A 16,328-nucleotide genomic window follows, 5' to 3' on the forward strand; every position below is an offset into this window, starting at 1 on the left:
CTTGCGTTAGATAACTTCTGTCTCTGTAAAACAGCTTTGAGATTGCTGAGAAAATAGAGTTAAGGCTCCAGCTCTTAATCAGCTTTAGTTTTATGTTTGTTTTAAACATACCAGTGTGTGCAGGTTCCATAATCAAATAAACCAATATATACCTGTAATTTACTTGAAATTGAGGTATTTACTCAAGATTAAGGTCCCAAAATACATTCCACAGACTTTAGTGGAAACTGACTCATTGACTCCAATCATACAGTGGGGTCTGATGTTGATGTAACTAACAGAAGCAGAAGACCTGTATTTGTAATTAACACAATGGCTGTCAATCATTCCCCAAAATGTATGGTAGAAATCGTACTACTTGCTTCTCCAAACTGGCATGTAGTCAGTGTTACATTGCTGATACTCAAAGTGTTAACCCTCTTTGATAGAAAAAGAGTTTGTTTTTGTTAGTAGGTACTTGTCTTACCTCATCCTTCTTGGAACCACTCTCTTGATGCAAAGCCTGGAGCTTTCTAAAGTACATGGAGTCCAGCTGTCGAGTTTCTTCCACCAACTCCACCTAATAAAAATAATATCTTATGTCATCCCTACAGTCCACATTATAGAAAGATGGAGAACTGGACGGGCACCTTGCCAGTGACAGTGGATAGAAAAGAATACGTTTGCCAGTAATGAGACTGATGTTTAGAAGACATGAGAAGTCACATCCTTGTGAAAAACAATTTCACTAAAAGCTCTGGTAGAATAAAGTTTTCAGATCTGTGTAGGATCACATATAGATTTCTACAGAACACCACTAAATAACCTAACTGTTTCTTTAAGAAAAGAATTTTGTATTTTAAAAAATGCTAAATTATATTGTGCACATAGTGTCTATATTATATTGTGTATATTGTTTCAGACTTACCTGATTGCCTATACCAGCAAATTGTATGGCAAAGTGCTGCTGAGAAGCAGAAAAACAGATCTTGAAACTATGACTCTCAGTGGGAAATATCAAAAGATAGAGTGCCACAGATTTCCAGAAATGGAAATTTAAGACAAGAAAGATGCTATAATATCTAAACAATGAAGGTGAAGCTGTCAGACTGTCAGTCTTGTCCCCTTCATTAGTTTTATAGCAGGTATGCCTTAAAATAATAAATTGTGCATGATTAGAACTTATGAAGTATTGGCATTTTTTAACTTAATTAGAAGCCTTATGTATATAACTAGAGCTGTTCTCAATGTTATGTGCAAACAATCGGTAACAGCATAAGGAATAGTTTGGTGACCCTCTCGACTAAACCATTCAAATGCAGGTTTTAGGATATTTAGTAAAATTGAGCCAATACATTATACTGATTAGCATGCCCCTTACCAAGATTAGAAAGCTGTGGTTTTAATATACAAGAGTTTATGTGCAAGAGAAGAGTTTTTAAATTAATACTCATTACGCTTTTGTCTAAATGTGAATACCACACTAGTCACCGTGTTATCTGAATGCCTTCAGGCTCAGTGTAACTCTATTCCACTGTTATAAAGTGCTTTTGGGGTATTCTTTCCTTTAAAAGAAAATGTAGTTTAAAAGTAAATAGGAAAATAACTCAGAACATTTTTCATAAAGTTTAAACAGAAAGCAGATAGAGGCAGGATGAGAGTCAACAATAAAAGGGAACTCTCCCATTTTCATGTTTCATTTAAAGATAAAAATGTAGATACATACTGACCATGTCCCAAATAAACAATTTTGGACTCACCTAATTCTTGATAAAATATCTTGTTTCATTATGGGCCAAATATATCCTGCTGTATGGTAGAACAAAGGGGAAGAGTAGAGCCAGGGACTGAACAAAATACAAAGCAGACCTTGTCTTTGTGCTGGGAAGGAGTGTGCCTGAGCATCAGCCTGTGCCTAGTACAAAGAGACTCTAGTGCCTCCTAGAACAGGTCATTTTATGTCTGTGTATTATAACTCTTCATAAATGCATGTATTGTGCACTCAGAAGGATTTAGTTCTGTTTTTTTCATGCTCTGATTAAGATGTTTGTGTTATTAGGGCACTGAAAAGTCTGCACGTAACTACACTTGCAAAGCAAAGCATCATCTAAACTGAAAGGGCAATAGATTATCCCTCAGTTAACTCAAGGAGGTATAAACTGACACACATATTAACTTAACTTAAAGCAAAAGTTTATATTTTCAATTCTTACTTTGAAGCAATTCTTCCATCGCTAGAAGCAGTGAAAACACTGTACCGGGAGAGTGCTCAAAAGCAGAGTCCTTTTTGTACAAAAATGATGTATAATAATACTCAGCTGAGTGGATAACTTGACTCAGTGAGGACTGGCAATAGATACTAGACAACTAGTATTGATAATACACATGGAAAATATACATTTACAAAAGACTAAAACTAGTCTGATAGAAAGTAAATAAAATTTCAGTTTAATGAAAGCATTGATCAATTACACAGTGTTTTGCAGGTCACAAACAATTATAGCTGAAATAGCTTAGAAAAAATAATTTATCTGAAAACTTAGAAAAGATGCTGAAACGCAAAGAGAATATTTTGCAGATATCTTTGGTTTAGCATACTTCATTTTAATAAGTTTTTTTAATGTTCAAACTTTCAAAGTTTCTTAAGGAAATTAAGTTATCACAGGATGAGAGAGAGGTCCCCTTATGAATTAATTGGAAGGTAAAAAATAATAAATAAATAAATAACTTTTATTATGGGGTGGGGTTCCTATTGGAGTCTCACAGGGATCTGCACTGAGGTTGTTTTTTTAAACATTCAGAAATTATCTGGAAAAGGAGGTGAGTGAGGGGACAACAAAGTTTGCAAAACTATTCCACAGAGTAAAATATTAAATTGACTGTGAAGAGCTGCAGGATTTCAGGACACTTTAACGTCTGCATGATAAAAGGGCAGCTGAATTCAACAACAATAAACATTAAGTCATTCCAGTGAGCTCCAAATTAGGGCTTTCCATTAGTTGTTATTACTTAGTAAAGAGATTTTGGAATCATTGCAGATGGCTATTAGCTTACATTTTGCACATCCACTCAAAGTTCACCAGGAGTCAAAAGGCAATTAGAATCATAGGAACAATTAGGAAAAGAACAAAGAGCAAAACAGAAAACATGGTTCTGCCACTGGATAATCCTTAGTGCATCCAGATCTTGAGTACTGCTTGCATCTCATCAAAAGAATATAAAATAACAGACAGAGATGGGTGTGATAAGTGTAACAAAGGTATGGAATACCTTCTGTAAGAGGACCGGTCAAATAGCCTAGGATTCTTGAGTTTCAAAGAGATGTAGTTGAAGTGGGATACAACAGAAACATGTAAAAGCATAGAAACATTGAGAATATGCCAAGATAACAATTGTTGACTGTTCCTCATGGCATACAAAACTAGGGCACTGGGTGAAATTCTCAGAGAGGGGTTTGCAAACAAACCAAGATAAGCATTTTTTTCTCCTATTGCATGATTAAACCGTGAAACTGACTGCTATAGTGAGGCTGAAGGTATAAAATGATTCAAGACACATTTACATAAACCCATAAGGAAAAACATACCTCATCAAAGACTATTAAACAGAAAAATGTGGATAAGACCTCTGCTTCATGAATCTCCTCAGCTGCAAAGTGCTGAAGAAGTTGGCAATACTGCTGTAAAAATGGCGATGCTTCATCTAAGGTCATAGTGGAGAAATGCAAATCCTTGATTGCCCATTGTAAGTTTCTCCTTCCATATCCAAGAGAGACATGTTAAAGACTTAGAATTAGAAGTTTGACATACAGGTGGTAACTTGCAGGTAAGTTTACAAAGAGCAGAGCACCACAGCATCCACCACTTCCTCTACCATTTCTTGTTCTTATTTGTCAAAAGCAGAATCAGGGTTGCAGCCATCTCCTCTGACCTCCATGAGCCTGGTCAATTCAAGCCTTCAGAGGCTTTCTGAGATTAGAACTGACTACACAACTGAGCCACCTACTTCAGGAAGCCAGCAAGGCAGCTATCTAAAAAGTGTTCAGGGCAAATACAGCTGGATCACCATATCACGTTTCCTCTTATGCTAAGCAGTAGCTGCACTTTAATTCTAAGCACCAAGAAATACTTGATATAATTAACATGGACCTAACATCACTCTACTGACACTTGTCCTGGTTTTGGCTGAGGTAGAGTTAATTGTCTTCCTAGCAGCTGGTATAGTGTTATGTCTTGGATTCAGTATGAGAAGAATGTTGATAACACACTGATGTTTTCAGTTGTTGCTAAGTAATGTTTAGTCTAAAGTCAAGGATTTTCCAGCTTCTCAAGCCCAGCCAGCGAGAAGCTGGAGGGGCACAAGAAGTTGGGAGAGGACACAGCCAGGGCAGCTGACCCAAATTGGCCAAAGGGATATTCCATACCATGTTATGTCATGTCCAGTATATAAACTGGGGGGAGTGGGGCTGGGAGGAATCGCCACTTGGGTACTAACTGGGTGTCGGTTGGCAGGTAGTGAGCACTTACACTGTGCATCATTTGTATATTCCAGTCCTTTTATTATTATTATTTTCATTTTAATATCATTGTTATTATTATCATTATTAGTTTCTTCCTTTCTGTTCTATTAAACTGTTCTTATCTCAACCCACAAGTTTTACTTTTTTTTTGCGATTCTCTCCCTCATTCCACTGTGTGGGGGGGAGTGAGCAAGCAGCTGTGTGGTGCTTAGTTGCTGGCTGGGGTTAAACCATGACATACTCTAGAAACACAGCTTATTTTGTGCTTATCATGAAAAACATAGAAGGCTTGTGGGCAACCCATCACAAGAAAATTACTTTTGATCAATGATAAGATTGCAGAAACATGACACTTCCTGAGTCCAAAGAGAAATTTTGCCATAGCAAGATCCATTCCTCCCTAATTCTCAGACCAGGGGGTCTATGAAGCCTGCACCTTCCTTTCAGATGGGAAGCCTGCTCTCCACAGGAAACTTAGCCTACTCCACGCATCAGCATAGAAAGGAGTGGGTAAGCAAAACATCCTGTAATAGTTCTCCCTTCCTGACTATAAATGTAACAGGGCTGCATATGAAGGCTCCTGTGAATTTTTTCCCCAGCATAAGAATCTTTCATGGTGTCATCGAGATCAGTTACCTTTCCATAAGTATATTTGTCTGCTTCTACCATCTTCATCCACGGTTCTAGCAGAACAGTGAGGATATATTCTTCTGCTAGGTCAAAAAGATCCTCAAAAGCTGGGTCAATTTTCTGATAAATCACGTTTTTCTTACTCTGATGAAGTCCAATGTCCATATTGGCAGATGGGGCAATGTAAGTTGCATAAAGGAACTACAACAAAACAGAAGAAAACTGTTTCTTAGCCATCATCCCTTCCAATGGTCACAGTACATTGAAGGAGAGAATTAATGCATATGTGTCCCCCACTGCCCTGCTGTATATTCTGAACATATATCTAATTACACTTGCCTTGTTTTGACCAATATTACTGTTTTGTCCAAAATTCAGTTATTGCCATAACTGACCTCTCTGCCATTTTTACTCCTACTTGTTTAAATGGTTAGATCACAACTTGATGATTAATGTAATTTTTGGTTGGAGATATTTGGCTGACTGCTAGTTGGGTTCAGATAACCACAATCATTACACCAACTGCATTCTTCATGAAGTCACATTGTTGTTTTGCAGAATATCTGCTGGGCCAATTTGTGAAGGAGTCTTACTTCTTCTGAATAGATGGGAATTTGTAAATTTAAGGTTAAAATTAATGAAAAATTATAAAATTTCATTCTGTGTAGAGATTCTCTTGCACAGTTCTTTGACATTGGTGAGACTCCATCATGGTACAGGATCTGTAACAGAAGATACCACTGCACAACTGAGGTCTAAATCCTTACCAAAGCAAGGTTTACAACATGCTTTTTTATGAAGCACACAGATTTTGCTATTCAACATGTTCAAACAGAAGAAAGCTGAACCTGGAGAATGTTTCCTTCTCACTAGCAGCTCATTCTTGAAGCATAGAGTAATTTTTTTATTTATTTGAAATGATATTTTTTTTTCCAAATAGTCCCCTAAGTCAAATTCTTGGTTTTTAAAGGTTTCATAAGTTGCTATGAAAAAGAACATTGAAAACTCAGAGAAAAACTCTTTCTTCCAGAAATATCTTGGAATAAGATATTCCAGAATATCTTCCTAATACATCATGATTCTGACTGCAGCTAGGAACTCAAGTGAAAAAAGATGCTGCCATAATAAATTTCATATAGTTATAAATGTTTTCTCTTCTTCATATTGTCAAAGTCTAATTTTCAAACATATGGTCAGGGGGTCAGATTAGTAGCATAAATCAGAATTTCTCTCTAGGATGGCACTGAGGAGCCCATCTTCACTATTTATTATCACACAGTTTTGACAACGAAGAATGCAGGTTTCTGATAATTCTCATTTTCCTCATGTTGCTAGAATACAGCTGTAACTAGCAGATGTACAAAGCAGTAGAAAAAGAAATAATGCATTTACTCAGTGTTGAAGCAGTAATAAAACACTGTTGTGTTTAGATTTCAGGCACAGTGGGAGAATGTTTGCATACATTAAATAATTATGTTCTGTTTGTTTTAAATGAAATTTTGATTTATTAGACTCTTTCTTTCAAACAGCAACAGTACCAGGCTACATCCCCATTATTTTGGATCTTAACAATGTGAAACAGACCCTTTAGACTCTCCTGATATCAGGTCACTGAGGAATACAAGGCTATGATGGCTGACATCCATCCCCCAGTTAGAACTTGTATATGATTACTATATTTACTGTCTATGCAGGATTCCACCCCCTTTCTACATAGATCTAATCCCTGAAAACAAAGATGGTTTGTGGCTATTGTGGCCCATGTTATCAGTGCAATAAAGACCTGCAGGTGTAAGGGTAAGGTCAAAGAATGAGGACATCCACAGGAAGAGTCCTAGCTGAAGAACAAGACCACATTTATCCTAAATTATGCCCTTCTAGCAAATCCCCAAATAAATTTAAATTTAACAGAGACAGCATTAATTAGATTCATAGTGATTTCAGAAGTTGGAAGTTATTTTGAAGAACCCTAACACCAGTAAAGTTTCAGTTACATCATGTTCTAGTCTGATCCAAAACATTTAACATATAAAGTAGCCAAATTAGAAGGGACCAGTCCAATGATATAAAGATGTGGCATCTTTAAAAATAGAATTTTTAAAGAGAGGTTAACCATTTTATTCATCATTAGGGCTACATTGCTCCACCTGTTATGACTCATAAAACTACACAAGGGATCTGTAAATTGGTGAAAAGGGTCCAAAACAGGTCCTCGATATTTTAACACACATTTAACCTGGTTTCTCAAATGGCTGATCATTTTTAGCATAGTGTTAAGAATAAAATCAAAATGAACACCCCACAAGTTTCTTGGGCGGAACTCTTCTTTCCCCCATGATTTTGTATAAAATGGCTTAACTTGAGTATATTTGCCGCTCTTCTTTAGAGCTAACAAAAAGTATCAGCCTACAGAGTCAGGAATTGCCCAGACTAAGGAACCTTTGGCCAAAAACTATTGACAATCTGCTCACATAAACACTGTTGTAATGTATTGCCATATTAGCGACGGCCTTTGCAGGCTGCTCTACCTGCAGAACTGCCCCCAGTCCTGTATAATTTCACATGCAAAACTGGACCATAGTAAAGACAGACATTTTTTTCCAGAAACAATAATTAGGGTTGGTAGTACATGTGAAGCAGAAATTTAGATGTCATTAAGCTAGCTGTAGAAGTACACTTTTCCAAACCAAAAGGGCCAGACCCTTAGTGCTGTAATCAGGATGGCCTCTTCACTTTTGAAGGATGCAGATTTACAGTGCCTGAGGATTTGGCATGATGCCATCTTTTTGCTTAAATTCTTCTAAGAATCCACTGCTATGGGATTTGACCCACCAAGTAAAAGTGACAAAGTGAATGCACGCACTTGCAGATAAAGGAGAAATGAGAAGGAGCTTTCATCCCTGTGTCCCTTGCTGAGGGTTCAGGCGCATCTGTAGATCTGTACTGATTTGAATGCAAGGACTACAAGAAAACCAACTTCAAAGAGTTCTAGACATGCCAAAAAAGAGGCAAAGTGTCTGTGTTCACAGCCTTCAACACTGGGCAAGGAAGTTAGCAAGATATAGGGGGAAAATACATTGTATCCTTTAAAAAAGGAATGTTCATAGCCTTTTTTGACTCCCATGTCATGGAAGTCCTGTGGTTTTCTGAATCTCAGTGGAATAGTGAAAATGTTATATTAGCCAATCTCCTAAAGGATCAACAGGAAAAAAATCACATTAAATTAACTTAGAGGTTAATAAATTCATACAAAAATCTTAAGCATGTGACATCATACTTCATTTATTCAATGCTTTATTCCTTTTGTAAAATACAAAGAATTTTCCTACCTGCCAGCTATATATTTTCCTATAAATGTATTAGAATAGGTAATGGCTTGAACGCAAAACCCTATCTGGAAATTTGGTCAGAGTTTGCATCTTGAAATTACTTACAGTTGAACAAATCTGAACATACAAAATGCTTAGGAAATTCAGGTTAAGACTTTGGTCTCATTTATGACTTCCAAATCAGGGATTGTTCAGGCCTTGGGTTTTAGTGTGAATTCATCCCCAGATGAGAAGGCTTTGGTAAGCAATCTCAGAATAACTAGAGTGAAGAAACACGGAAAAGATGTAAGTCCAAGTGCTTTGTATTGCTGCCCAAAGGCGTGGATATTGCTCTGATCTAAACGAGGGGCTTGTGCAGCTGCTTGACAGAGTCATATGATGGAAGAATACAATGCACTGGCTGGTCTTAAATGGAAAGGCTAAACTGCCTTAACCCCCATCATCACTTTCCACTAACATAAATCATGTGTCTGACCCTAAAAGTTCATAGTAATGATAACTCCCTTTATCTAAATTGATTCTAGTGTTAAAATATTATACTTCCCATAACTGTATTAAATTTTGTAACTCTAAATAACTATTTTTTTAATCCAAAACTACAATATGTGCTTCTTTATTGCTTTTCTTTCCCAATTTATTTTACACTCCTGTGCTTATGTTTATAGTGAATAACCATATAAGTTCCTGGATGATTACCAGTACTCATCATTTTACTTATCCATCAGATTTCATTCTCACTGTAGTTTCTTTCTCTGGATGAATGAATATACACCTTAGAATGCATTTTCTTACTCTATCATAAAGCTGAGATAAAAATGCCTAACAAATTAAACAATGAGTAGCAGATACACAGCAATCCAGGTTTTTGCTCTTGTTTCTAACAGGAAGCAGGGAGAACACATACAGAATACTCTGGATGTCTCTTTCTGTAATAAATAGTAAAATATATATGATGATGTGTTGTGTGAATCTGATCCACATTCTCTTAGGAGTATTTGGAATTACTATCTTATTGTGCCAAAGGTGAGCGCAGAATTTGGGAAGGCATCTCTTCCATAAGCAGACCTTGTAGATTGGATGCAGCTTGACTCTTTACTGTGTTCCAATGAAAACAAGAATAATTTTTCTGCAGCCTTAAAAGGCAAGCTTGAGAATGATACCAAATGTTGCAGCACATGTGTTGATTTGTTATGTTACATTTCAGCTGTTAGTTATGCTAATGGAACAGTTTCACATATTTCGTTTTGATGTATTTACTTTAATGGCTATGTGTATGTAGCTCTCTGCAATTGCCTGGTAACACTGATTGTACGATGTTCTGCTGTCACCACCAGGCCAGCACTGGAAACAAGATAAGAAAAGTAAAAAAAGACCTGAGCCTTATTTTTCAGCTATGCAACCACTGCAGGAAGAGTGTAAGCTGGTGTGAAATGAAAGCAAACTGAAAATCATCATGGATCATAATTAAGATTTAGCCTGCAACAAAACATATAGGAAAGTGAAGACACAGTCTAGATATGGTTAATTTGCATGCCTGTTGTGAGCGGGGTCCCTAGTCACACATCGGCCTGGGCAGATATGGGAGACAGTCAGTTGCCCTCAGGCCATAAGTAGAGCTGGAGGGGAAAAAACTAAATAGGGTAGCAGTTCAAGTTAGCCAGTGTGTGTGGCAGGACAGAGGGAGGACTCTGTGCCTCGGCCTCTACTTGGAGCTTCTGTACAAGTAACACTGATTCAGGTGAGAATTCTGGACAAATATGCAAATTTTTTTCATTTGCCCCAGTAAAACCTCCAAGTAGGAAAAGACGACAAATTCAAGGAAGTCCAGATGCTCAGTAACATAAGCCATACAAAGAGATTATTCTCCACTGCTCACAACAGATATTTGTTCCAATGACATGTGAAGTAGCTCTATTACAGTGTATATTGAAATATGTAGATAGGATATACTCCTACACAAGGTTTACAGAGGAAAAACAGACCAAAGTTTCACAAAGTGATTTTAAAAGTTGCTTGGAGTTCTTCTAATGATATCACACTGCTTCAGCCTCCTTCCCTGGCACTATCGGACTATTCTGCAGTCAGTAACAGCTATCAGCACCCATGGCCTGTGGTGAACCCGTAGACTTTGTTTTATTCCCTGACTTAAAGTGCATGCTCAATTAAGAATGCTCATTTATAGGAAATATCAGTTCCGCTTGACAGTAAGTGAGGGTCTAAAGATCAAATTGGGGGGGGGGGGGGGGGGGGGATGATGACTGCGAAAAGATCATAATGATGCCCTGACAGTCAGAAAAAGAAAAACAGGACTGACAACTGAAAAGTCCATTTTCATGAGTAAGGTCATTTTCTAAGGTCTGGACTGTGAGACCTGAAATTCTAACCCATGGGAGATGGAAGGAAAGCTACAGCACAATTATATGATTTATAAAATATATTATCTTTGACGTTAACACTAAGCAGACAGTTTCTAAATATGACACGGAGTAGCAAAGGGGAGATTAGGTAAACTGAGTATAATAGATAAAACTGGGAACAGGCAGGAGAGTCTAGAAATCAAACTATGCATGTTTAACATTTAAATCAAGAAATTCCATGGAAAAAATCCAAAGAGCTTCTTTTATTGTCCACAACCCAGATTTACTTTGGTGTGGGTTGCCAAGATTTGGAAACTTTTCTACTTTCTATCTTCTTTTCAGTCTTTACACTGAATAAGTGTATTTGTGAAGGGAATGAACAAATGTATTTGCAAAGAGAAAACACATTATTTACGACTTACTTGAGCTTGCTTGCATATTTTAAAAGGATGAAGAGTTTCTTGGTAGAAAAGCTGATGATAAGCCTGTAGGTCAAACCAAAAGTACGCACTGTTCTTCCACAACTAGAGATGAAAAATATTGTAAGTTATTGCTACCCAAATATCACAGCTTTATAAGAGGTTGACTTTCCAATGCAAGTAATTATTTAGCTCCTTGGGGTCATCATAAATCAAGCTCAATTTAAAATGGATTTAATCTTCTGTTACATACTGGCAGAAGGACAACATATTTAATGGCATCGTCACTGTGATACTATATCTTTTATTGTATCCTTTATGCATAATTGGCCATTAAAATTGTTAACATTGTAGTTAACATTTGAAGAGTAACCACATTTCAGTGGCATAAAGCCAGTACTAAAGAAGAAATGCTGATAATGGACGTGCAGAATTTGTGCCATGGTGAAATAGCATTTTGCAACAATAACCAAAACAATTAAATATTGTGTACTTGACATATGTTACTGGGACTATCATTACATTTTTATTACATGCATTTCTGAGGCACAGAGTCTTGGCCCCATTTCTTCATAAATTCAAACAAACTTCAAATGATCTTTCAGAAGGAGTCTAGATCTTTCCTCAAGTCCTCTGTTTTAATCATGTGCTTATGGGGTTTGGATCTTAAAAATATCCTGAAACTCCCATTATTGGACAATAAAGGAAGTGTTCCAAAAAGATAGGGGCAAGGAACTTAGCTCCACAAACTGTAGCCTGCCAGACCTGGCATATGAGTGAAATAGGCTCCACAGTTGTAGACAAAACCTTAAGGAAATAATTTTCAAAGGAGTCTGGCACCTGCAAAGGCTAGAGGACATGTGGACGGGTGCCTATCTCTTATGAAAAAATAAGTTACTTTTATTTAGATTTCTATCTATACACATTTAACATTTTTAGCTGAAGATATTCAGCTTTGGAAACATTGGCTCTTGCCTTCTGGTAGCCAAAGGCATTTCTAGCTACTGCTGCTGGATTCTGGTTTGTGCCAGCGGTGAAACAGATGTCCATCTTGATTGCATTCAAATCTCCCCTAAAGACTCAATTTTTCTGCAAAGCCACTAAACACTGACTCAGATTCATAACTTGTTCCAACCAATCCTCAATTTACACCCAGCAATGAATGATGGATCTGCTGACTGCAGAGAAGAAATAGTGTTATGTTTCTCAGAAATCCAAGAAGCTTCGTGGAAGCAGAAGAACGTTTTTGAAACATTGGAGATTTTGGACATCACTAACCCAACAAGTAAGGAGGCAGATTATCATGAGTAATAGCATAGCAGATTTTCCATCTTTTTAAAAAATGTTTTTGTGGGTTAAGACCTCATTTTTTCTGCCAAGTTAAAGGCTAGTTTTTAAAAATGATTTGTCTTTTTTTATCCCTGATGGTACAATCAGATTTCCAATAGGTTTGAGACGGTTAGGATCTGACAGCTTGGTTAAGACCTGTCATTAGTTTGAATATACACATGAACAGTTTATTGTTGTTGAGGGATTGAAGTCTCACAAGTAATAATTCATCCAGTCATCAATCTTTCTTTCTCCATTTTTTTTTTTTTTTTCAGTCTGGCTGCCCTCTATAACTTGGCATTCAGTCAATTGTGGACTAAATTATCACAGGGTAGGAAAATGCTCATACCTTATTCCCTGACTTCTCACAGAAGTGTGTGAAGTAGTAGCCTGCTCTGTTCTCCAAATAAAGAGACTGGAGCATGCTTTCCATTCTTGATCCCCCTAAGACAGCACTGCCAGCAGCACTTTTCCCCTGGACAAATAAAATATAGTTATACAGCAAGGAATAACAGGCTTTCATTATTTTCAAATGTCAGTACATTGCATTGAAGGGCCATGCAGTGTGTTCAATTAGTATCTTCATCCCAAGAAACTAGACTCCATTTTCTACTACATATGCAATTGATCATAGTTCTCCATACCATTTTCCCACTAAGAATTCATGTCCAATGGAATAAGTCTGATGACTGAAGGCATGCAGAGTAGCAAAATGACCGTAGCATCCTTTAGGTGGTTCCTCAATACTTTAAACAGAAAAACAAACCTGGCCTTAATTCTGTCATTAACTCTTTAGCTCTGAATCCAGGCAATTCCAATGATACTAAACCATATCACTTAGCTGTCAAAAGTTGTCTCAGCTCAGGCTACTGTGTTTTGAATTAAGAGAAGTTAACAGGCGGTTATTTGGTCAAGCCTCAAAACAATTAACTATCGTGGAACAAAAGATATGTCTCCTACGGTTACGCCACTGACATCAGCAACAAAAGCATGAGTATTTTAGGGGGCAAGAAATCCATGCTCTTTACTGTGGCTAGCTCCTGGATCATTTGAGTACGTCCGTTTTGACAATGCTTACAGAGAAGCTAGAGGAGGTTACAAAGTAGTAAATTAGCTTCTGATGATCACAAGGGAGAAACTTTGGCTGGCTTGCTGTCTCTGATAGCAGAAGTGGGAGCAGATGAGTATGGTGGCTGACAACCAGCTTCCTTCTAAACAGTAACAGGGATGGAGAAGGGCAGGAGGAAGCCAGACTTCTGAAGCAGAGTAGGAAGATCCCCCTCCCCAGTATGAATTTAAACTATGAATCCCTGCATTCCCCTTTGTATCATATTTGTGATGGCAAATTTTGGGGTCCTGACTGTAGGTTCCAGTCTAGACCTGTAAGTGTAAATGGATACTGTTTTCCTCCCTCGGCCAGAGGGAATCTCTGCATGATGAAGGTGTATAGAAACTAATAGTTAATGGTGTGAACGTTTCCTGAATATACATTTCTAACTGCAAACATCCCCTGATTGCAAAGACTAGCCTTTTCTTCTGTCGAAATTAACAAAGAAGTAAAACGATTGCAATGAAGTAATAAACAAAATATGATTTTGATGTGAAAAGCAATCAATCGTGTGCTGAAGTGATCAACAATGATGTGACCTGCATATGTGAACAGGCCCAGATTTCATAATATGTTTGGGGTTTTTTTTAGTTGTGAGGCCGTGGGTATCAATACCTCCATGAAACAGCAGGCTGTTTCGAGACCATTCCAAAAACACGAAAGGTTTTGGATATATTTTAAATTGCCAGATCTTGATATCTCATATGTTCAATTTGTCAGTATTTTCACAGTTATTGAGAAAAGGCTCTTCTGTGCAGCCTGTCCCTCCTGAGGTTTGCTGAATTGAGGGCCTGCTTAGCAGGCAATAATTCAACAAAGAAAAGAATGAAGTACACAAGTAATAAAGAGGAATTATACAAGTGAAGCATTTTCCTCTTATGAATTTTACTATTTTAATGACTTTCTAGGGCAGATTCAGTTTTCACTGTAAGTCTGGTATACTTTCACAGGCAACAATTCGGCTGAAGCATTTATCCAGTGAGTTTTCTATAATAGTCCACTGAACATATGGTCACCGTGGAGAAGATCAACACTTTCTAGTGAAAATAAACCTCTATATGTGCCATGATTTCCTATCAAATAGATGACAGATACCACACAGAAAATGCTGACATTCTAATTATACCTCTGCATAAGGCCTTGGCATTCATATAATCAAACCAATTTCTCCCCGTCATTGACTACTTCCCCTTTAATACCACAGAATAAAGTGTTTTAACCCATGATTCAAGACAACTAATATTTCCTAGTAGTACTTACCGGGAGCAGCTCAGCATACGTGTACTTTCTATGACCCTGGTATTTTGAGACTTTGGTGCCATCCAAAGCTAAACAATGAATCATGTCTCTGCTCACTGACTTTGGCCTGGATTCACAAACAAACAGAACTTTCAATATATATTTAAGAAAAAAACTAGGACTGCTTATAAAATAGACAACTAAGAAGCGGCATGAGAGAGGCAGAATGACATAGTGAATAGTAGAGGAAAAAGTACATGGAGTTCAAATGTATAATAAATGTAAAAAATGTAGAGGGATTTTCATGTGGCCCTGTGGAAATCACTGGCACAGTGTATCTTTGAGGGCAAGTGCTTGAGACGAGTTAAAAGAATATGAATGTATGTAGAGAATACCAACTATTACACAAGAGACGGTAAAACACTTGTATTTGGAGAAATAAACCCTTTTGCGTTGTGGCACAAGTGAGAAACTGATCAGCCAGGGAGGAATTCTCCATGCACACAATCTGTACCATAACTGTGCTTCACTAAGCAGATTATTGTATTAAAGAAAAGTATTCACGAAAACAGTAGGATCTAAAAGCCTTTCCTAAATATTTGAGGTATATTGGTGTGCAGGAAGATGTACAATGGACTTTTGTACTTACCACTTTCTACTGCTAGAAATGTCATCCCTTTGGGGGCTCTGACTTGATGGCAGGGTAGGTGATAATCCTGATGACCTCCTCAAAGAGAAATTTGGAGGAGCTAGTTTTAATAAAGTTGTTGGTGAGCTTGTTCTACTTTTCTAAAAGACATAACAGAAAAATAAGGCAATTTTGATTATTTTTCCACCTTCCTGTTATCTTAACATGTTCTCGTTAACTACTCAAAAACATTCAAGGGGATTTTCACAACTAAATTGCAAATATCTTCTCTAAATATCTTGCAAGATTTTTCAGCACACCTTAATAACCACTATAGCTTAAAAACTACATCTTTAACAGGTAGAAATATGTTACATGCACTTTGTACAGAATTACAAAGGAGGTCAGGTCAAGAGCATGTGAACATGTTTCGTGAATCTTTAGGAAGATTACCTTAAGTAGCTCACTGTAAGACAGATACAATCACTCAGACTAGGAAAGAAAGGGGGCATTCTGCCACAGCATCACTGACTTATTTTTAACAAAATCATGCTATGACTTCTTGGAGATGCCAGTTGCATTCAGAGTGCCCTCAGAAATTCACCCAGAGCTGCTGCTCTTTCTAAGCTCTTGCAAGCACAGTGAGGCTGGAAGATGCAAAAGTCCCAATTTCACTCAGAAGAAAAAAGAAAAACCAGCAAGAAACAGTCCATCAGCTGATTCTGTGAGGTTCATGGGTGCCAGGTCATAGTTTTCTTCAAGTGCTGAACTCAACAGGGGCTGGAAAACCT

The 16,328-nt window shown here is 37.4% G+C and overlaps 1 protein-coding gene across 1 annotated transcript in view; it reads right to left on the reverse strand.

Moving 5' to 3' along the window:
* Positions 1-16,328, reverse strand: part of RGS22 (regulator of G protein signaling 22) — a 61,109-nt gene that overhangs the window by 19,612 nt on the left and 25,169 nt on the right. Inside the window, exons 13-18 of the mRNA XM_049818817.1 lie at positions 15,559-15,625; positions 14,931-15,036; positions 12,912-13,037; positions 11,237-11,338; positions 5,135-5,329; positions 467-559 (exon numbers count right to left, since the gene is read on the reverse strand). Of these exons, the coding sequence (XP_049674774.1) occupies positions 467-559; positions 5,135-5,329; positions 11,237-11,338; positions 12,912-13,037; positions 14,931-15,036; positions 15,559-15,625 (689 nt within the window). The remainder of the gene's footprint in view (positions 1-466; positions 560-5,134; positions 5,330-11,236; positions 11,339-12,911; positions 13,038-14,930; positions 15,037-15,558; positions 15,626-16,328) is intronic.

The sequence above is a fragment of the Accipiter gentilis genome, chromosome 2, assembly GCF_929443795.1.
Source record: "Accipiter gentilis chromosome 2, bAccGen1.1, whole genome shotgun sequence".
NCBI lineage: Eukaryota > Metazoa > Chordata > Aves > Accipitriformes > Accipitridae > Astur > Astur gentilis.